This window comes from Lissotriton helveticus, chromosome 5_1 (genome assembly GCF_964261635.1).
Source record: "Lissotriton helveticus chromosome 5_1, aLisHel1.1, whole genome shotgun sequence".
NCBI lineage: Eukaryota > Metazoa > Chordata > Amphibia > Caudata > Salamandridae > Lissotriton > Lissotriton helveticus.
In genome coordinates this window covers 1,627,116,742-1,627,139,649 of record NC_136065.1, presented here as the reverse complement: position 1 = coordinate 1,627,139,649, position 22,908 = coordinate 1,627,116,742, and the positions used below count along the sequence as shown (strand labels likewise).

At 44.3% G+C, this 22,908-nt stretch overlaps 1 protein-coding gene across 3 annotated transcripts in view; it reads right to left on the bottom strand.

The window, feature by feature from the left end:
* Nucleotides 1-251: 251 nt before the first annotated feature.
* The window catches only part of SLC12A6 (solute carrier family 12 member 6), a 784,900-nt gene continuing 762,243 nt past the window's right edge, over nucleotides 252-22,908 (bottom strand). For all 3 annotated transcript variants that reach the window (XM_078644820.1, XM_078644821.1, XM_078644822.1), the window contains 2 exons: nucleotides 1,401-4,797; nucleotides 252-1,259 (listed from right to left, as the gene is read on the bottom strand). In XM_078644820.1, coding sequence (XP_078500946.1) covers nucleotides 4,706-4,797 — 92 coding nt within the window. In that variant the 3' untranslated portion in view covers nucleotides 252-1,259; nucleotides 1,401-4,705. The remainder of the gene's footprint in view (nucleotides 1,260-1,400; nucleotides 4,798-22,908) is intronic.

The following is a 22,908-nucleotide window of genomic DNA, read 5'->3' as shown; positions in this document are numbered from 1 at the left end:
AAATGTGTTGTAAAGGCTTGCAAAGTATTTCCCTGCGTTGTTCCATCATATAATTGTTTGTAGATACCTTTCATAAAAATTCCCAGTATCCCCGTCTCCTGCATGCGTATTAAAGCACACACTTCGCCTCTGCTTTCCAGACGCAATCCTTGATGAGCTGTCTGGCACATGCACAGGGCCGTTTTCTGCACCGGTCAGTGTCATGATGCCCTAGGGGAGGATGCTTCTTTCAAATAACTCAATGACCAATGTTTTATAAAAACGATTTATTCATTTTCCAGTTACACTGTGACGTTGATGTACACAAAGAATATTGCTGGTCTGTAAAAATATCACAGTCCTAAAATAAATAACCCACTTGAATAAACTGGGAGGGAAAAGCATCATTGTATTAGTCATATTCAAAATATGTTCCCTTCAGTATCAATGTTTTTAACAACATTTTTCCCATCACAGTCCCACCTGACTCCCAATAAGCAAACTTAAACAGGGACGCAGAAATATTAGCATATGCCCCTATCGAGAAGAAATGATCCCTCGAACATGATAGCAAATATTGTACACACACAACCATACAGACACCTAACGAAAATGTTCAGTGTTCCTTCTGCAAACCATGGGTAGCGGGTACCCTTCAACTGCCATATCACAGGGTTCATCAGCCGAGTGATTTAATATAAAGGAACATCTGATAAAATACCTCTTCAGCGGGCACAAGGCTTTGTCCTTACAGAACTAAGGACACATTTCCAGAGGAATAAAACATTTAAAGCCTGAAGGCCTTATCTTCAGAAGGTAAAACGCAGGGTTTTCTAAGGATGTAAGGCTTCGTATGCAAAGCGCAGAAGAGCTACCTGTCACAGTCTAAAACCCCTATCTTTCCAGGTAAAAGGCCAGTTCATTCGGAGGGCAGAAAGCCTGGTCTTCAGAAGCTAAATGGTTTAGCCTACAAGGGCAGAAGGCCTTGCCATCAGGGGACAAAAGACTCTTCTTTTTAGAGGACAACATATTTGGTCTTCAGAAGAAAGAAAGCCTGTTCTTTAAAATGCATCAGGATTTCAAGACCAATGTTCAGATCAATGCCTCACTTTCAGAAAACCAGTTAGGAAAAAAATCTAAATGTGGTCCTTGCATTGCATAATGCCTTACATAGAGCAAAGAGAATGCCGGTGAAAATAGAGTCTTCTAGAGCTCATGACCTTGTCACCGGGTGGCAATGTCAACAGTGGATGAAAGCCTAGAAAGCAGAAGGTCCTTTTCTTTAACCCCTTCGGCGCTGATGACGAGCTCAGCTCGTCATCAGTTGCGCCGCTCGCACGCTGATGACGAGCTGAGCTAGTCATCTGACGCGGCTTTTTGAAAAAAGCCGCGTAGCACGAAAATCGCCGCAGCGCGCATGCGGTTAAAGGAGAAAATACATGATCTTCAGAGGAGACTACAAACTGGTCTTCAGAGGACTGAAAGCCTGTCCTTCAGAGGGCACGAGGTATATTGTTTAGAAGACAGAGGTCCTAGAAAATACCCATCAATTTTACCAGGTTAGGGCTGACTAAAAAGTACTGCAAAAAAACAAGTGTACTGAATGGGACAACCACAAAGGTCACAACCCCCACTGTTAATTTACACAAAACATCTGAATTGTTTAAAAAAAAAATTGAATTGGCATCTAGTTTGCTGAAATTGCACTAAAAGGATATTACAATTGTTCAAAAGAACATTACAGGGCAATATTAAAAGAAGCTCAGAGCATTTGGTTTGAGCATGGTCTTGGTTTACAAAGGGCTTCTTTAAGGCAGGTCATGGGAAAAGGAGAAAGGAGCTGGGTGGTGTTTCCTTTTTAATTTTCCCTATGCATCTGTGCAAATGAGGAAGAAGATCCAAAAGGGAGGTACCACAGTGTGAAATCAGATGAGAGAGCCGAAGCACCTTGAAGTGTTAAAGTAAGAATCCAAAGTAAAAATAAATCATTTTGAAAGTAGCAGAGATGTTAAGAAAGTAAATGAGGCATTAATTTAGCATAGACGTACAGGAAAATAAACACTAACAGAGACTAAGGAATTGAAAGGAACTTGGAAAATATGAGAAGTAAAATAAGAAATGACTGATATGCAAAATTAAAAAGTACAGAAAGGAATAAAATGTGAAATAATTTAACAAAGAAAAATCAAATCCAAACGAAAGCCAGAACTTAAGAATTAGCCAAGTGATTCCAAAGTGAAGGAATAAAATATAAGAATATCATAGGAACAGACACATACTTGACTTTGCACTCACTGATAAGTTTTAAAATCTCTTGGCTTAATTTTCTTTCACTAAGAAATATGTTGGTATTCATAGTTTCCTATAATTCTTAGGTGACACTAAATAGAGGAATTGAATTTCTGTTCCAGTCAGATGAACTTCAGTTCACACTCGGAAGCACAATGCATCAGCTTGGGCAGTGGGAGCAAAATCTTGTACTGATATCCTCTGTGCTCCATAATGGACATTAGCTCACAGTAACACAGCGTCAAAGAAATCTAGAACATCTGCCACTGTAGAATATCCATTAGCCTGATTGCTACCTCTTACAAGGGGGATGCAGATCTAGGTCTTGACACCTAGTATGCCTCATGGAATGGATATGCTAATCATCTGCCATCTTGAGCCATGGCATAGAAATTGTTCAAGGATCTCTGTTCGCCTATGGACTGGACATTAACCTACACACCGGCTGACTACAAATAACAGAGACTTCCTAGACAAATCTCCCATGACTCTCTGCAATGAGCAGCGGGTCATGCTTCTTGCCCTGTGGTTATGAGGGATACATTCTAAGCATCTTACATGTATACACATACATACATACAAATATACATATCACATTAGACTTTAGGGATCCTAAAGTGGGAGATGTTGGAAAGCCAGACTAATCCTGACTGTTTTCAGCAAGTCATTAACAATGAACACCAGCCGAGGTCCAGTCTACGATGCACAACCATGATGGAATTTCACTGGTGATATAGAGGCACAGCAAAACACTGAATTGGTTATTTCATACTAAGATCACCAGCTAAACCGTAGCAGATAAAATTGTTGGTATCCATGATAGATGTGTCTATTTGATGGTGTCCTCCAAGAATAGAGTTAGTGGTCTCACATCATTACAAAGTTGGCATATCCTACCACATCATTACAAAGTTGGCATATCCTACAGGCAATCATAAAACCTAAGGTTCTATTTTTACAGACTCTAGACAATGCCTGATAGGGGTTTCCCACAAGACGGTAGTGCTGATAGAATGAATTGCTCTCCCAGTATACACTTCCTCAGACAGGTAAAGGAAACCAAATATCACTCTTCTAAACACTGAAATGGCAAAATGGTTTAGGAATGTTCTTAATCGTCAGTGCCCTTATTGCACCTTTATCATGCTAAGTTTCTGGTGCCAGGCAGCTTTAGGGATGAGGGAAAAGTCCATCATCTGAGGGGAAACACATATGCTTATCAAACTGTGCAAATTAAAATATATATATTTGTTAAAGGACTTTAAGGTAACCTTCAGGGAGATAATCTGGTACTTTGTTTCAATTATTATAATCCTCTTGAGAAACCACCCTACCTACTTCAGCAGCATGTTGGGCTCAAAGCTCCACACTCACCTTTCAAAGACATGCCTTGTAAACTACAAACGTTGGCAGCTAAAAGATAGAAGTATAGGGCATGTAGATTTCTTTATCAAACTATCCAGAAATAAATACATTTTTATTGAATAGTGATACTTGTGCAGCAAAGAACAATGGCCACAAGTGTTGCTACTAGGCTCTTCCTAAACACCCTCAGCCACTGTGTTTTCAGTCAATTCAGCAAAGGCCATTGAACTTTCCATCTCAAAATATTACTCTTAAATTCTCAGGTTGAAGATTACTGATCTTAAGGTGCAGTTTTCCACAATGTCCATGTTTTGTTTTCTTCTCCCCCAAGCAGTTCCCTCCCATTGCTAGTAGAAAAGTCAAATAACCTGCCATCTCCCAACAAACAGGTAGCATTCAAATAAAAATGTACAATTACAAATTTATACCCAGGAGAATCATAGCCAATGTTCACAAGACTTTGAATTCAGGTTTGTGAGGTATAAACGACCCCAATCAGCTGAATGTCTTTCCCTTTGTAACAATGACCTCACCTGCTCTTTTGAGTTGTAGGTGTGCTGATCAATAGGTCTGGGTAACCCAGCAGTGCATCCGGAGGAAGTACAGCTTCCATTGTGGAAACAAATAGCCACTCATCAGCAAAAAAAGGTAAAAAAATAAAAATGATAAAGGCGATACTGTCCTTCATCAGCAAAACGGTCCTAAAATTATGTTTTCCATTGGTGATGAGGGCTATTCTCCATTACATACAATTGTCTCTTTGGCCCCAATTCAGTCGCACCACAGAAGTTTGATGTAACTGGTAAGAGCTGTTTTTTCATTTGATGAACGTAGAGAAACATCAAAGGGGAGACGCGCCTGTTGGCTGGTGTGCAGAGACCAACACACAGGTCCGCACAAAATGTATTCCTTGAAGTGAACATCTTTCTTATTAGCAGTTTGTAAGGCGTTTGCACTGAGAGCGCACATAAGTCTAACAGCAGCAGAGAATGGCCTCTGTAATCCTCCTGGCATTTTGATGTCCAGTTATGGGGATCTTTGATGATAAACAACTGAAACAGGAAATACTAGATTATGAGTAAATAGTGATGACCTCTGTGCCACCCCCGCGGACCAAAAGGACTCTCTCCAGACCTTCCGTAAGAACCTCCAAGAACTCCATATCTGACAAAGTAGGTGGTTAAGGATAAAAAGTAGATGCAGTAAGTACATTTGTCCCTTATGTAACATCTGCAAGTGCTGTTTATAATGGAACTGACAATCTCAAGTACTCACCCTTCCACCACTTCAAACCGCACATTATCAGGAAGCGCAGCTTACAAAAAAATATATATAAAAGTACTGTAGTGATGACAGCGCATATCCAAAATTGAAGGTCTCCTCCAACACAACACATACAACTTAAGTCTTTATACTCCAAGATGTAAATGGAAAGTCACCCATGAGGCTTCACCAACAAGATGGGGAACAACTCGTAGTGTTACCCTGTAGGAAGCCCAGTAATGAAAAATATCATTTACTTACCTCTTAGTCTTCACTCTCCAGTTTTGTGTTGCAGCTAGGTTTGACATATGAAATAAGCATTGCGAACAGGGGTGGAAGCCATAGAGTAATGAATGCTGACATGTAATGTTATCACTGACGTTCACGTCATGATTGTGAGAAGTTAGCCTGGCATATGATGTCCACTATTCTAGTGGGCACCTTGCACCAGTCTAAACTACCCTTATTGATGGTGGTTGTAAAGTCCTAGTGGTAGCATGGACCAGCAGTCTTAGGCTAAACTCCAAAGAGCATGTGAAGCTGTTTGTTTTACCAATTACAATCCTTTGAATACCAAATGAAAGGACACCACACAAGATATATATCAAATATATATGTATTTATTTCTAACACAACCCCTCTGCACTCTTTATGAGGTCAGAGATCGAAGTACAGCACAAGTTACTCAATTAGCATACTATAAGCTGCACAAATACAGTTATGCCCTAGGGGCCTCACAAACCATATACTAAGTAAGTGGTATAAGGACCACTTCAGAAACAGTGAGTAGGCCTAGGGTCTAGAGAATCGCTGGGGCTACACTAGACGACGAAAGGTTAGGAAGTAGGAGACGCGTGCAGTGTCTAAACACAGTCGCGAGTTGCCATTGACTTATAATGGGAAAGTAAAAGTTACAAAGTTAAAGATTTCGGGTACTTCCGGATGTTCTACAACAAAACCAATTTAGAATAGGACACTTCGAGAGTCAAGACCCACGGGAGCACCGGAGTACTCGTGTTACCTCACCCAAGGAAGCCGGGTGCATAGGTGCCTTTTGATGTTGGGTTTTGTCGATCTTTTCAATGGAGATCTGCAAAGAAGTGCTGAAGGCGACCAGATGAAAAGTGTCTGGGTGGATCCAAGGGTGGATCGAAGAAGTGAAGAACCTGAAAGCAGAGGGGATAGTCTGTGTCACTAGACAGTGACCAGGAAGGAACCAGGCGATGTCGAGGTGATTTCAGGTGAAGAGGTGAAGCTGGTCTCTGCAGCCACGAGGACCAGGAGGCGTCGACGACGACCAGGAGCTGGATTTGAGCTCTCCCACGAAGGATCTAGTTGACTGCGGCGTCGATATCCGGATTGGACCCAACCAGCCTTGGCAACCACAACCCACGCAGGAAGTGAAGATTGGCTTCGAGTCAGACCAGCAAGGTCTGGGGAGCTTCTCCGTTGCAGGGAAGCTGGAGCAAGCCTGGAGCAACCAGGCCAGCGGGGTAAATTCAAAAAGAAGTCTTCAGAAGGATAACTAGCCAACAGGTTAGCAACCGGGAAGACGCGTTGAGCTGAAATGCAGGAGCTGGCCCCACGCGGCAATCGTGGAGTGTGGAGGGCTGGGCTTGGGTGCAAATGGCGTTCGGGTCTGGGGCTTCTCGTACCCCAATGCACAACTGCGAGTTACTTCAGGAGTCGATGCAGTTAGCAAAATGCAGGAAGTCCAGGGTGTCCGGTCCCACGTCTCTCGTGTCTGCCACGGGTCTCAGCTTTGCTGTGGATGTGGATTGGAGTCAGAGAAGTCTGGAAGTCCAGTTCCTGTGGCGCTGAGTCTTCGGGTTCCGGCAGGAGCGTTGACAAAGCAAACCGGCAAGTTACTGGTGGTGCCTGTTTGCACAGGGTGGTCACTCCTTGACCACAAGGGAGATGTCTTCAGTCTTCTAGTCGAAATAGAACATCGAAGGTCCAAGAGTTTCGTATCAGAGTTTCATTCCAGGATAATCTAAAGTCCTGGGGACACAGCACCTATTTTTATACTAAGAAAATGGGCTGGATTACCTACTAGGTCCCTCCTATGGGTGGACCTGGGAAGGGGGTGGTTACATCCCTTTCCCTTTGTCCAGTTTCGCGCCAGAGCGGGGCTGGAGTGCCCCAGCAACTGGTTTGAACCGGGCGATGCATGGAGCACCTTGTGAGCTCCAGGCAGTGTCTGGAAAAGCACATTTCCATTCAACCCACCCTGCCCCAATACACTACAGGCTGTCTGGGGAGGTGCTAGCACCTCCCTCGACAGGAAACCTATTGTCCAGGCCTCCCTTGCTGGAGTTTGCCCCAGCGGCAGGAGGTCAGACTTGTGTCTGTGGCAGCAGCATCCATTTTGTGATGCTGAGGCTCTGTTTAACTTTAACCGGGTAAAGCAGTAACATACATGTCTTTTCCCTCTAGAAGGGTGGAATGCTACCCCCGCCGCCAGATTTGGCGGGGGTGGTATTCCAAAGTAAGACACCTTACACAACATGTTTTGGTAAAGCCAAACCAAAGTTAGCATTAACCGCGAGGATTATAATGCACTTAAGAGTATATGGTATGGCTATATCATAGACCAGCTATAAGGAGATTGTTCCGAAAGCTGCAGAGGGGCTCAGCTCATGCTAGGGCCCCCTCTCACATAAAACCAAGCACTCTGCCTCCAGGACTGATAAGGCCTGCCATAGGAGTGACTTATAGGTTACTATGTGTCTATATATCAGGTAGATATAGATATACTATATCTAAGTAAGGGGTGATTACACCACCTTACCCAAGCTGAGTGATCAGCCTGTGGTGTCAGTTTGGATGGCCAGCCAGGGGTGGCATAATACATGCTGCAGCCCCTGGTAGGCTTTGGATGCTCCTATGCCCTGGGTACCTATGGTAAACTATACAGGGGCTCACAGAGGTTACCCAATACCCAATCAGGTATGTACCTAAAGTACATGGTATCAATTTAGAGAGCGAACAGCTGGGCTGTGGGTCTGATTAGCAGGCCCACAGCCACACTAAAGTCGAAAAAACAGAATATCACAGCAAAAAGTGGGGGTGACCATAGGAAGCAGAACCTACTCTCCTACAATGATGTGTCAGTTCCATCCATTCCCCTGCCAATAACCACCATAACAAACCTTCAACCCAATAGCCATTGGAGAACCACTCATGTGCCTTGCTTTGATGTTTGGAAAACGCGTATTGGCCTCCAAGACCCGATTACCTCTCAGAAGCCTAGTTGTTGGCCCTTACTTGGCAATGAATTTGCCCCAAAAGATACAGACATCTTTTATGTCGGTTCGCAACTGAGTGTAATCACAACATATCTGATGTAATTTGCATTCAGAGTGTTTTTCTTTCTTTACCCTTCGAGAAACCAACAAAAAGAGGTATGTTAGCCTTTGGATTCCTCTACAAGGTAGCAGAGAGCCTGCCTCTGGTCAAATCTGTGACTTCTCCTGCTCCATCACAGTGTGAGGTGGAGTAAAAAGGCTGCCAACAACCTCAATATGTGAAACAGCTTTAGGCAAGAACTTAGATCAGACGTATTACATCATCTTATATGGTAGAACCAGATGAAAGGGTTGATTTTAAGACATCACCTGCAACTCACATATTCTCCAGGAAAATGCAATAATCCACCAGAGTCCTTAGGAATACAATTCTATAGAGATCTCCCTTTTACACAGAATTAACACAGGAGACTGATGCGAGCAGGAACCTGAGCAACGCCAAGCCCCAATAAAAATCCAGAAGAAAATGTGAACCTAAATGGAGGTCTAAAGTAAGCCGTCTAAATTTGAAAGAGGAATTTTTGCAAAAGCACAATGAATGTCCTTTAATTAAAAAAAGGACAAGAATTATAACAAGTCAGGGTCCTGAGGAGAATCCAAAAGGAAAAAGAGGCTCGAAGCGCATCGAAGGACAAACTTGGGGATTGTCTTCATTGTATTTAAGTCGTACAGTAGACATGCAAAAAAGACTTAAAGTCTACTGTAACACAACTGGCTTAGACCACCCAAGGAATACTAGCAAGAGGGTTTGCATAAATAATCACAACAACTACTACCTCTGCAATTGTTCATTATCAAACTGGTCACATGAGTATGTGTCAATATATGTCACTATGGTATAAGTAATGTCAGAGTTTTGTAAAGTGTTGTATAGTGTAAAAAAGGTCAAGAAATGTATTTACTTGTCTAAGAACAAAGTGTGCTTTGTATAACTACATCTTTGGTAATCTGTTCACTATGTGTTTTAAGGAGGCCCTACCCAGATGTTCAAATGGGCCCAATCCCCAAATATGTAACATACATAAAGAAAGAACAATATATTACAGACAATGTACGGAACTCATAATAGGTTGATGGGAAAAATGAGGTAGCTCACTTATACTGTAAAAGATGTCTTAGAACCACTTGACCTACTGCTACATCGCCTTGAGGAATTGAATCCAGGCAGTAGTGTAGTGTTGCGTAAAGGTATGCATATTCTTCCACGTAGCTGCTCTGCAAATATCCTGGTTCCCTATATAACAATTGATGAACAGCCTTTGACAGCGGAGTCCAAGCACTATGTCTGATGCCCGGGGGAACTGCTTAATTCTGCTATTGAGGAGATCGGCCATGGTTCTTCCCCTGACTGTCACCTACCCAGCCGGACTTTCTCTCCCCGTCTCCCCCCCACACCCCCATCATATTTCTGTAATTCTGCTTTTTCCTTGCCTCATCATATTTCTGTAATTTCTACTTTTTCCTTGTCTCCTATCAAGCTATCTGTTCTCACTTAGCACTCCTTCTTTTGTCTTACTTCCTTTGCTCCTATCCCCTCTCACCTGAATCTTTTCCCCTTGCCCGCTAGACCGCCTAGCCCCCTATCCCTTTGTGCCCTTTGACTAAGCACTCCTTCTCCCTTTGTTGGGGAAAGATCCAATATTTACACTCTGGAGTCTCAGCGAACCCGCTGAGAGAGTCCATAGCGCCTTGGGAGCCACTCACAGTTGAGGTGTGGTATGGCATACCTTGCCAAAGCACTCCCTCTCCCCTTTTTGGGGATGGGTCCAGTATGAATGCCTTGGAGTCTCAGAGACCCCCCTGAGAGAGTCCACTTTGTTTAGGGAGCCTCTCGCAACAGAGATGGGGAAATGATACCACTTCCCCTAGGATCACAGCTTCCTGGACTGTAGACGCAGCTCTGACTCGTCTACCGGTGGGTGTCCACGTCACCCTTCCCCTCCTCTTTCCATGCTATGTCTCTCACCCTCACCTCCTCTTTCCCTCCTCCCCTCTCTGTCTACTTCCCCTGCTGTCACCTCCCTCCTCCCCTGAATCTCTTTCCTGGCCTGGTTGTTCCCTTATGTATATGTCCTTTAAGACTGTCGCGACTTTATTTGTCACTATGTTGCCAGGCTCAAATAACTGTATAACCTTTGTAACGATGTAACCTGCAATTATGATCTGTTACTCAGGTAAAGCGCTCTGATACCTCTGGGTGTAGCCAGCGCTATATAGAACCTTTAAAATAAATAAATAAATAAAATCCTGGAGAGGCAGACCTGTGAACAACGCCTTTGAGGTTGAAATAGTCCTTGTAGAGTGAGCATGCACAAAAGTATGTAACGGTTGTCCTGCTGCTTGGTGACAGAAGAGAAATGCAGCAGATATCCATCTAGCTCTGCACTGTTTGGAAAAGGGTTGCCCCTTTCGTGGTGCGCTGTAAGCGACAATTAATTGGACTTAAAAAAGCTCTGATTCCTGTCTATGTAGAACTTGATGAACCTCTTGATGTCAAAGAGTGAAAAGCCCTTTCAACCGGTGTTAAAGGTTTTGAAAAGAAAGTCTTTAAAATCAGCGGCTCATTGAGGAGGAAGTCTGAAGGGACTTTAGGTATAAACGTTGGGGTTGTACGAAGGATTATCCTGTCCGCTCTAAATTGTAGGAAGGGTTCTTGAATAGTGAGGACTTGGATCTCACTGTGTTGTATGGCGTTTTAGGATCCGAGCTAATTTTCCCTGATTTATGCCCTTATATAGGTACAATTCACATTGCCCTAATATAGGCACAGAAATCATACCCATATTTAGATATAGCCCATGCAGTCCAAATACAGGCATGGCTACTTCCACCCGTACCAAAACGTCACAACGTTTTCTTGGAAAATCGGCTTAAGCAGTCAGGGACCTCCCCCTACTTGAATATTGATTTGTTCCAAGAACCCATGGAGTTTACAAAGAACTACCATTCCCTTGGGGTTCTTTACTGAGGTTATTATGCCCAACTTTACGTCAAACTAGGCACCTTCAAGGTATAAATATGCCTTCACGTGCTCTAGCAAGACACGGTTGTTCGGAGCAGTTCGACTATCTACTTGTCCGACGCAGCTCACTACAGCAAGTGCTGAAGGAAGCCGACCCTCCAGCTGACGCACTGATCGAGAAGCTGTCCTTTCTATCGCTGAGAATTCAGCTCCAGTGTTTCCAAGCTCCCCTCGCGGGGTGTTGGGAAATCTAGTTCCTTCATTCTAAACTAAGATATGGAGATGATTAGACCCTAAGAGAAATCTTGGATAGATTCTTGGCAAAGAAACTAAACCTATGCTACACCACACTTATTTCTTCCCTAGTACTAAGACTTGGGTTAAGTACATTCGGGTAGGCGTATTTTAGAAGCACCAGTTGAGTACTTTTAGCCTTCGTTATTTATGTATGTATTTATCTATGGTTTAGAAACCATACACTGCTTTTACAGTATTATTTTATAATACTCTTCTCACTGTACGCATTATACTTTGCAGCCTGCATTACGATTGTAGCAGTTCATTTTACTTGTATGAGAAAGAAGACTGTTCAATAAATCTTTTTATTGAAAACCCCGTCTCTCTATTTTCTCTGCACCTCTGATTAAACGAAGCATGCACGATTGACTGAGTAAAATATCTATCTATTGTTTCCACGACTCTGAAGATACGTTTATTCTTGGGGAAATAAAGTTGTCATGTTTATGTGGTTGTCAGAAACTAATCCCTTCTTGGGTATTAGAGAAAGTTTCTAGTGACCTCTGAGCTAGCTGGCACTCACAATTAAGTTTAATATATTCAATGGAGACCTAGTCGCCATAAGTCCTACGTCAAATCTATAGGATATATTATTCCAATGCGCTGAGCCTATTGGGAATATAGGAACTACACTACATGGCGCCCAACATTTGGTAAGGCACTAATTTAACACTAGATACTAGAGTAACTCAGTCGTGCTTTTCACAGAGACCCCTTTTTCCAATTAAAATACTCCAATAGACGTCTGGAGTGGGTAAAAGGATAAAATATCCGCCATAACTGAGTAGGACGAAAATCCTATGTATTAGTTTTGGTTTGTTCAACGTTGAAGGATACAGTGTTCCAAAATATTGTGCACCTTATCTTTGTTTCCTTGAAACTTGCTCTGCAAACTTTCAGTCAACAAAATGACTGAAAAGGGACCGGTGGAGCTTCAGCAACTACAACCCAACCGAGCTTAGACGTTACAGGTTTTAAACAAGATGACCCGGATGATATAATCATCCTGGAAAACTTAAGGAAAACCATCACTATAAAGCTTATAACAAATGACGTATCACCAAGAGGTGGTAGGGTAATTTTTGTCATAGAGGCACATGAATATGGCAGACAGAGGTATTCTATTAATGGATTTTCTTCTGTGAAGCAAATCCAGTATCACGTGTTTCACGTCTACAATGGAATACACTCCTTTCGAGGATGTTGAAATTCCACTAACTTACCAAGAGCATGCGCTCTGGTTTAAAGGCGCCTTACAACATCAAAATCACATTACCAGGCTCGGTCCACTAGGTAGACCAGGAGCAACAGGGCCGGTATTAGCCAGCTATACACCACATCCTGACATTGAAGAAATGTCAGACGCGGAAATGTTAGTTCAACTAAAACAACTAATCAGAAAACATAGAAAATTGGTTCAATATGTCTTGCGGACTCTAACAGTCCAACCTCCTATAAGGATTCCACAACAAACCCCTTACCATGGGAACACAAATAAAATCACACCACAGACTATACAATCAGTCATTGGTAAATTGCACGCAAAATGGGAACAAATTCCATTCTGGATAGCTCAAAAAATTACTCAAAACGAGGCAGTATTCCCGGATACTACCCCTCAAGAGAAACACAGAATTCTAAAAATCTGTTTACCAATGGGGATCGCACAACACCTGGAGGACTGTGACACTTGGGGTATAGTCTTTGCTGCAATCTACACAAAAACACATGGTGTTCCATCTATGGCGGTAATACCAGATGTCCTGAAACAGATTCAAAATGAATACGGGGCAGAGCCTGCTTTGAATCTGGGTATGAAACTACTGAGAGATTTCAAACAGGTCTCAGCTATAATATTAGCTAATATTAAAGGTGAGGCAGCATCTGTGGCGAACCGCCAAAAATTAAGAGAACTTGATGTAACTGAGCAACCATATGAACTGGCCAGAATAATTGAAAAATCCTATGAAGAACTACGTAGAGATAGTGGGAAACCAGTTAAACCCAAACTAACTGAAAGTCCTGAAAAGGTCTTTATTAAAAACACTCTCACTGTTCCTAAAAAGAAGTTGGAGAACACTAAACAAACTTCTAAAGAGAAGCGTTCTCAATCCCGAGGTAGGTCTCCTCAAAAGGAGCCCTCTGAAAAGAGGTATAACCTCAGGAACAGGGATAGTTTTAAAAAACTGATAGATATCAAGATACTGATACACGTGCCTCTCGTACCTTTCAGACTTCCTCACAGAAATCGGAAAGAAGAGGACGGTCAGAACACAAAGAAGAACGCATGAAGTCCAAAGACGATCAACACGTTCCTAAAAATAAGAAAACTCAATTCACCAAAAAGAATGTCTAAAAATCAGACATGCCGAGGATCTTGAGGACACAACTCAAGAACGGGGAGTGGGCCCAGACAATGCTGGACAGCGCAGCAGAAGTCACCATAGCTCACAAGGTCTTGAAGGATCATCTGGAGACAGTGGACTTGAATGAGTACATCCAAGTTGAAACAGCTGATACCAGGGTTAGTGTACCCCATAAGTTATAGGAAGTAACGCTCCGGATGGAGGGGGACATAACTAGGAAAATAAGAGCTCTCTTTTGGGGGAACTCTCTAAGGGTTATGACATTCTTCTAGCTGAAAAAGACTGGCCACCAAAATTTGTCAGGGAGTGCCCACATGGCGAAGATATCCTTATTCCAGCCTTCTCCAATCATATTCCAATTCACTTAAAATATACCTATGTCAGAAAATGGGCTGTAGCCCAGGTTCCAGCATTATATAAAAATCATGTGGGATGGGATGAGGATTCTCCTCACCATAAAATCAAATTAAAAACACAACCAACTGCACAAAGGCAGTATCCAGTTAAGCAAGAAGCTAAAAAACAGGTCAGGGAGATATTAGATGAACTTGAATGCCAAGGGGTGATTGAAACATGCACCTCGTCAATGAACAATCCTTTGTTTCCTGTCTCCAAACCAGACAATACATATCGTCTAGTTTTGGACTACAGACATTTAAACTCTTGTTGCAAAACCTTTGCAGTACAAAATGCACACAGTGCAGCACTAATGAATAACAATGTGCGTAAAAAATATAACCACATTAGATATTTCCAACGGTTTCTTCTGTCAAAACATTGCACCCGAAAGCAGTTATATGACCGCTTTCTCAATTATGGGGATACAACGTCACTTCTGTCGTCTCCTCCAGGGATTCAAGAATAGTCCAGGGTTATTTTCAGCTAGAGTAACAGTTAATTTTAAACGTATGATGATGAGGCATTATCTTATGTAGATGACATCTATCTAACAGACGATGACTTGGACCGTCACCTGAACACAGTGAATACCATTATACTTGGATTCGCCTCTGAATGGTATAAATTCAATTTTAAGAAATCAAGAATTGCCTACCTCAACGTCCTTTTTCTAGGATACGAGTTACCAAGTGAAGGCAAAAGCCTGGCAGCCAACTTTTTAGAAATGTGTGCGCTGCTCCAACCTCAAAAAACGCTGAAAAACGTAGACAATTCTAGGTTTCCTTAATTTCGGAAGAACATACATTCTAAATTACACAGAAAGGGTTAAATCTCTCTTCGAATTAATCAAACCTGATTTCAAAACAACTAATTGGACTCAAAAACATGTTAGCAACAACATATTTACAGACATGCATAAACGTACACAATCTTCTAATCCGGATCATCCCAGGAAGATGCGCATTCACTTACTTAATCTTCAATGAAGGGGAGAAAGTACCAATTGCTTATGAATCACACTTGTACACACAAGCTGAAATGAAATTCACTTCTACAGAAACAATTCTGATAGCGGTTCAAACTGCAGTAGCAAAAGAGAGAGCCCTTGCACAGGGAAAACGCATAATGGTCGTTACTCCTGTACCTGCCTTAGAGGCAGTGACAAAAGCAAGCATTCCGAATGCAAAGGCTTTACATCCAAGATGGATACAATGGGTTAATTCTCTTGCTGCAACAGAAGTTGAATACGTTTTTGACCCTTATTTGAAAACTCAAGAATTTTTACAATACGAACAAGAATGTCCTCTGCTCACTGAGATTCTGCCTCTAGAACAGTACGAATGTATAATTTATACAGACGGATCAGCACAACCCACAATTGGGGATAAACAAGCTTATGGTGCTGCGTGCGCGATCGTTAAAGGTCACTGGCGCAATGGTAAATTCTGACCTATGGTAACAAAAACACAATCTCTCAGAGAATGTACAGCTCAGCGAGCTGAACTACAAGCATTCAAGATGGCGCTTGAAAACACTGATCGCGAATTCCCCACACTCATAGTGTGCGATTCCTATTACTGTGTTCAATCTTACAATGAATACCTTGAATACTTGCAGAACTGGATTCAAAACGGTTTCAAAGATGCAAAAGGTGGCACAATCAAGCATAAGTTGCTGTGGGAACAAGTAGTTCAATTACAGAAAGAACTACAAAAGACTCACCTGATCCATACACTGAGTCATCAACGTGATGGCGTTCATGTTGCAGGGAATTCATTGGCTGATGAAGCCGTGACGGCAGCTGTGCAAACGGCTTCCGTAGCTGCAATCACTCGTTCGAAAACGAAAATAGACAGCGAAATAATGCAAACTGTCACTGCTTCCAACAAAGACAGTGGTAAAACATTACTGAAAGGCTTTCCGCTCAAATACTCGTATATAACTGATGCAAATAATGTTCCTTTTGCTCAAATCCCTGGAGTGGGGATAGAGTAATTTCAAACATGGTACATAGATTAAGACTAATCTTAGCAGCACATGAAGGGTTTGCCTCTGCACATGCAGGTGTTTCCGCCACAGTATCGTTATTAAAACAAAGATACTGGTGGCCACGCATGAGGAAACAGGCCAGAAACTATGTTTTGGAATGTGAAATCTGCCAAAAGATGAAGGTTTCTACAGTGAAACGCCCGGCGCAGACGCCCCTGTTAATTTCAGATAAACCATTAGCTTGCGTTTACCTGGATCACTGCGGTCCCTTACAGAGGGATGGGAACTATAAATATATCATGGTCGCAGTGGATTCGTGCTTGAGATTCATTTGAATGTGGCCTCAGCACTCGGCTGACGCCCGAACTGTTATAAAAGATTTGCGAGTCTTTAACGGCACATACGCAGTCGGCACGCTACATCCTGACCAGGGTCCTGCGTTTAGCTCCAAAGCTTACAAGGAGGCCATGGCCAATCTGGGCGTTGCGTTGCATTGCGGTATTCTAGTCCACTCCATCCTGTGGGAAATTCTGTAGTGGAGAGAAAAAAACGGGACATAAAGCAATCTATAACAGCTAGGGTATTAGGCTCGGGTGACGGGTGGGTCAAACATCTAATAAGTGTCCAACGTAGTCTAAATAATTTGCCAAGAAGTTCTCTGGGTGGAATCACTCCATATGAAATCCTTTCTGGTACTAGAATGATTGTCCAGGACCTTGATCGTCACACTTCAGTGGTAGAACAAAAACCTTTTGATATCAAAGACCGTTTGGCTATTTTGCAGGACTTAAATGAAAAAAGAAGTCAAAGCAACACATTGCAGAAGCCAACGACCACTGAAGGGGAACCACCAGTCCCAGCAAGGCCTGCCTGGATTCCAAAGATTGGGTATCTAGTCAGAGAAAAGATCGCGGACTAGAGGAATTTGGGCCTTTTTACAGACAACCTGTATCTGTGCTAGCAATCCACGGATCAAGAACAGCGTTACTGCCGCCCCTTGCTGGAAGAAAGGAGAACAGGTTCATATCCATCGACCTGGTAAAACCACATCATGTGGCCAATCATAAGTAGTAGGCCAAGTGGACTCCAAAGATGTAGCAGACAACCAAATCTGGCTACTTTCCAAGAGGTTCAAACTGAGAGACTCATCACCTTTGAAGAATCTGCAGTGCGAAAAGAAGGAATAAGCAATAAAGCCATGGAACTTGTGCCTCTTGAGACCCAAATAACAGTTCGTCAAGAAACACCTGTCTACAATGATGTAGCATCTGACTATACTAATATGACAAGGGATCCAGTAGCTCCAGTGATTTCAAGTAATCTGGATGCAATACCTACCATTGACAGAACTGCCTCTGGCTAATTCATTAACTTTAATACGTTCTCCGAGGATCCCAGTGAGCCTGAAACAATGCCAGCAAATAAAACTTTCAAAAAACAAGTAACAGAACTTTTTCATCAACTTGAAAAAACTCATCTGGTTTCACCATGGGTTGGACTTTGGATTGTGCTAGGCGTACTTTTTCTCCTACTTTGGCTAATTCTTGTATTAAGTTTGGGAACTTGCTCCTCAAGCCACACAAATCATCTCATCGTGAACAAAGAGACTTGACATCAGTGAACATCATAGCCGTTCCTATACCTGCTGGTAAAGCTTGGGACAGAACTGATTATGACATCTATGGCCCTGCAGAGCTGTTGAAGATTCCACACTAATTCAAGGTTTCCTTGAGTGACTTTGTCTCACCCAGTACATTTTCAGATGATTGGGACTTTGAGACTGTTAAAAAATATGATGTCAGACTTAGAGATGTCTGCAAAATTGACAAAACATGAATATTTGGTAGGTTTATCAGATTATGAACAAATGTACTGTTATAAGCACTATGGTCATCATCATTTGCACAAATCTGCAAACCATAGAAATGTTTATACTTTAAATTAATGGGAACATTGTCCAACGCCAACAAAGGGTAGCTCAAAAACATTCTATGAAAAATTTCCATACTTCTCAGGTTTTAATATCTCAAATCCAGAAACATTTTATTTTAAAAATGTTAATAAGACAGGAACGAAAAGTATGTTGACTAATACTAAGCAAATTTATTCTGCGGCCTTTTATGCTCAGCTCTCCACATTAGGGTTTGACTTTTGGAGAGACAACATTGAGACAACAACTGTCTGGAGCACAAAAGACTGGCAACTGCAGGGATTAGAAGCTTTATTTCAAGCCTGCATTAACCCTGAACATATAATGTTTTTGAACAACACTGTCCAACAGACATCCTGTCTTGGCCTAGCTAAGATAAAAGATTTGAACCAACAGTACATACCTACACCTACACCTGATAGTAAGAACACTACAGAGGGGGTGGTCGACGTAAAAACAAATTTTTCTTAAAAACAGAACTGATCCTGATTGGAAGAAATGGTTAATCTGGCCCACAGACACAAACAACTGTCAAGATTCCTGAATAAGACACAAGGGTTTACATACACTAGGCCAGATCCAAGACATGTCCAGAGACAACATCCAGGGATAGTAACAACATACTGTGCCTTGATTGGCTACAAAAGTCCACACTTTACCATCTGCCACATTGCTGCGCTCGCGCTCTACCAGCGCGGTGTTATTTTAACTCTCCTCGTTCTGGATTTTGGTTTGAGACTTTTTTTCACTTACCCCCTGTTCTTAATTCGGCTGCCTGCAGCTCGCGCCCCTCTCTCCCCTCACTGCACATAAAATCGCACTAGTGTGCCTCATAGCACCACCACTTTGGTGGGTCCGGGTCTGGGGGCACTACCTTGGGGGCCATTTTGGATTGGGGCTCTTCCATCCGGCGGCGGCCGCCATCTTGAAGCGGACTCGCGCTAGAGGAAGGACTGGAGCGCTTATTTAAAGTCGCTCCCCTACGCGCAGGTTGACGCCCTCGCTTAGCCTGAGTCGTGCCGGAGTCCTGCCCGTCTGCGCCCGTCAGCGTCCCGGAGGCGTCGGGGGACCCTGGTCCGGCACTACTCTGGCTGCGATGATTTGTTATTCCTCTGCGTCATTGCGGGACATGCGGGGCCATTCCAGCTCTTGTCGCTCCGTTTTCCCGGGGCGGTTTAGGGGCAAACGACGCTGTCCGGGCTGCGGCTGGACGCCTTCCTGGACTCCTGCTACAGTTCCTCGCCCGGCAACTGCTGGCGTGAAGCATCTCTGCTTGCTGCTGAACACGAGGTCGGTAGGTCGCCATGCCCTGCACATTCATGATCTTCTGGTCAGGGAAAATCCCCTTGCTACTGACGGAAACGTGGCTGCGAGAGGCTTCCAATCCGGACGTCTTCTCAGCTATTCCTCCGGTGTATAATATCTTCCGCCAGGACAGAGCTAAGGGCAGGGGAGGGGGAGTCGCGGTTGTGGTGAAAAAGAGCGTCTCCTGTTCAGTGCTTCCCTTGAATTCCATCGGGAATGCCGAGTCGCTCGCCTTTACGCTCAGACTGTCCCCGGGTCAGGCCCTGAAGGGGTTGCTGGTCTATAGACCACCAGGCCCTGTGGGTTCCTTTTTGGAGGATCTGCAGACAGCCGTCTCGGAGTTGGCGCTGACCTCACAGCACTGTATTGTGGCCGGTGATTTCAATTTCCACCTTGATGTGGCGGACGACCCGGATGCGGCCAAATTGCTGGATGTTACATCTCCGCTTGGTCTTATACCGTGCGTGTCAGGGCCAACACATGAGAAGGGGCATACCCTGGATCAGGTGTTTTCGTCTGTGCCACTCATGGAGGTTGATACCCTGCAGATGCTCTGGACTGACCACTGGTTGATCAGTTTTTCGGTGTTGGAATGTGCACGCTCGGATCACAGAGCGCCTACCGTGCTCAGACCGGCCTCGAGAGCGCTGCATAGAGTGACACCCGACATGCTAGAGCAGGTGCTGCTGGATCACCCTTGTCATCTCTCGGGCGATTTGGACAGCGACACGGAGACTCTGCAGCGATGGCTCACCGATAGGCTTGACGATCTTGCCCCTAAGGCAGCCCCCCGGCCCACGGTGGCACGGCAATCTGCACCGTGGTTCACGGAGGCGCTTTGAGTGGCTCGGAGCCAGTGTAAGGTGGCCAAAAGGGCCTGGCGCCTTTTGTATGATGGGGAGGCCAAACTCGCCTATAAGGCGGCGGTGAAGGCCTACCATCGGGACATCCTTGGTGCCAAGAGGGACTTTCTGGCTAGGAGGATTGAGGCATCTGCGAACTCCTGTAAGGAGATCTTTAATATTGTGAAGGAGTTTACGACCCCCAGCTCCCATCCGCCCCCACCAGTTTCGGCGGAAGCTTGGGCTTGTGATCTTGCTGGTTTCTTCACAAATAAGATCAAGGCTATTCAGGCCACCTTCGTGGAGGGACCAGATGGAAGCAGCGCTGTGAGGGCGGACTGCAGACTCCCGCATATATCTGCGGCGGTGCTGTCCGATTTCCCTGCTGTTTCCAGCGATGTCTCCCGGACGCTGTTGGCCAATCTTAAATCTGGTTCGCCACTTGACCCCTGCCCTGCCAAATTTTTGGCCGGGATGGCGGCAGTGGTGAATCCACTGGTCAACTCCATCCTCAATACCTCCCTGAGGGAGGGAAGGGTCCCTAGTTCCTGGAAAAGAGCGATGGTGATCCCCCTCCTAAAAAAAACGGGTCTCGACACCGAGGTTTTGGCGAATTACAGGCCAATCTCGCTTCTACCAGCGCTGGCGAAGATAACGGAAAAACATGCCCATGGTGTCCTGTCGAGCTTTCTGGAAGCTAATAATCTGCTCCATCCATCTCAATCGGGTTTCCGTCCTAACTTTAGTACGGAAACGGCCCTGTTGGAGGTTACTGAGATCATCAGGGAGACCCTGGATGTCGGCGGTAGGGCCATGCTGGTCATGTTAGACCTTTCGGCGGCTTTCGACACCGTCCCCCACAAGGCGCTTTTAGCCAGGCTTTATGACATCGGCCTTAGGGGGACGGTGCTCAGGTGGTTTACTTCTTTCCTTGAAGGCCGCCGCCAGACGGTCTGGGTCTCCCAGAGTTCCGCTGAGATGCCGCCATTGGGAGTTGGGGTTCCACAGGGCTCTGTGTTGAGCCCCACGTTATTTAACATCTTTATGTCCCCTTTGGCGGCCTTGGTGGAGGCTTACGGGGCCCAGATCGTCTCCTATGCCGACGACACGCAACTCCTCTTCACATGCGGGAAAGACCAAGAGTTTGATGGAGAGAGAATCCGGGACTGCCTTGCATCGGTCTTCGACTGGTTCCAGCGGAACAGTCTGAGGGCCAATTCGGGCAAGTCTGAGACTTTATTTTTTGGTTGCGTTGCCGATCCGGAGTGGCAGCATTGGTGGCCGTCCGACATGGACCCTCCAGTACAGTCTTCCTTGGTGGCCAAAAATTTGGGCGTCAAGCTGGACAACCAGCTGTCGCTACGAATTCATATTCTTGGCCTGGCCGGCGCCTGCTATGGAATCCTGAAAATGCTCCGCAAATTTTTGCCCTTGTTGTCTGAGGAGCACAGGAGGATTACTGTGCAGGCTCTTGTCGGCTCAAGGCTAGACTATGCCAATGCCCTCTTTCTCGGCCTCCCTGATTACCTGGTCCAGCGCCTTCAGGTGGTGCAGAACTCTGCTGCGCGGGCGATTTTTGGCCTGGGCAGACGAGCTCGAGCTTCCGGGTTGCTTCAGACGCTTCACTGGCTCCCCATCAGGAAGCGGATCCAGTTCAAATCCCTGACCCTGATGCATAAAGCTCTGCATGGATCAGGGGCTGGATATCTGCAGCGGAGATTGACTTTCTATCGTCCAGTCCGCTCTCTCCGTTCTGAGTCCCTCTTTAAAGCTACGGTCCCGCGGGTGAGGAAGGCCCGTGCTGGAGGGCGGTCTTTCAGTTGCAGAGCTCCCCAGCTTTGGAATCTGCTTCCACTACCACTCCGCAGCACTGCCAATTTGCTCCAGTTTAGGAAGGGCCTGAAGACCTGGCTTTTTAATTCTTAGTTTGCTTTACCGCCTACTGTTTTTATTATTTTTCTCTGATGTCTTCTGTTTTTAGCTGTGTTGTGTTATTTCTCTTTGAGCTGCTGGTGGAAAGCGTCGGGACACTCTTACCGAGTAGCCGTACGCTATATAAAAGCTACATAACATAACATAACATAAACAAACACTAACAGAGATAAAACAACACTTATCTTTACTTAAAGATGGCGTAGATTTAAGGGACTTCTTACAAGGACCTGCAAAACCGCGTCATAAACGTTTTATATACGCTGGTATATATGCAATTTATAATGAAGCTTGGAAAGTGACACAAGCAGAGACTGCAGAACGAATATGAGAAATTGATCATATTAATTTAGAGAAATCTCTCTCTGTAGTTGACAATGGGTTAACGACTCTGTCATCCAGAATTTATTCTTTGGACAGCATAGTATCCTCTGCCATAGACATAATGGAACAGGACGTGTTCATGCTACAGCATGAACAGTCACAATTGCGTTCTATAATGCTTTTAGGCTGGACGTTACAAAATCTTCGTTCTGGATATGTGCCATGGCGTCCAATCAACACCACGTCCTTGTTTTCTGTATTTAACCATACAGATAAACAAATCACTTTGGCACAAAGAGGAGCAGGATATACGGTGCTGGGCATTGAGAAACTGTAAAGATTACCATTAACTGTTTTG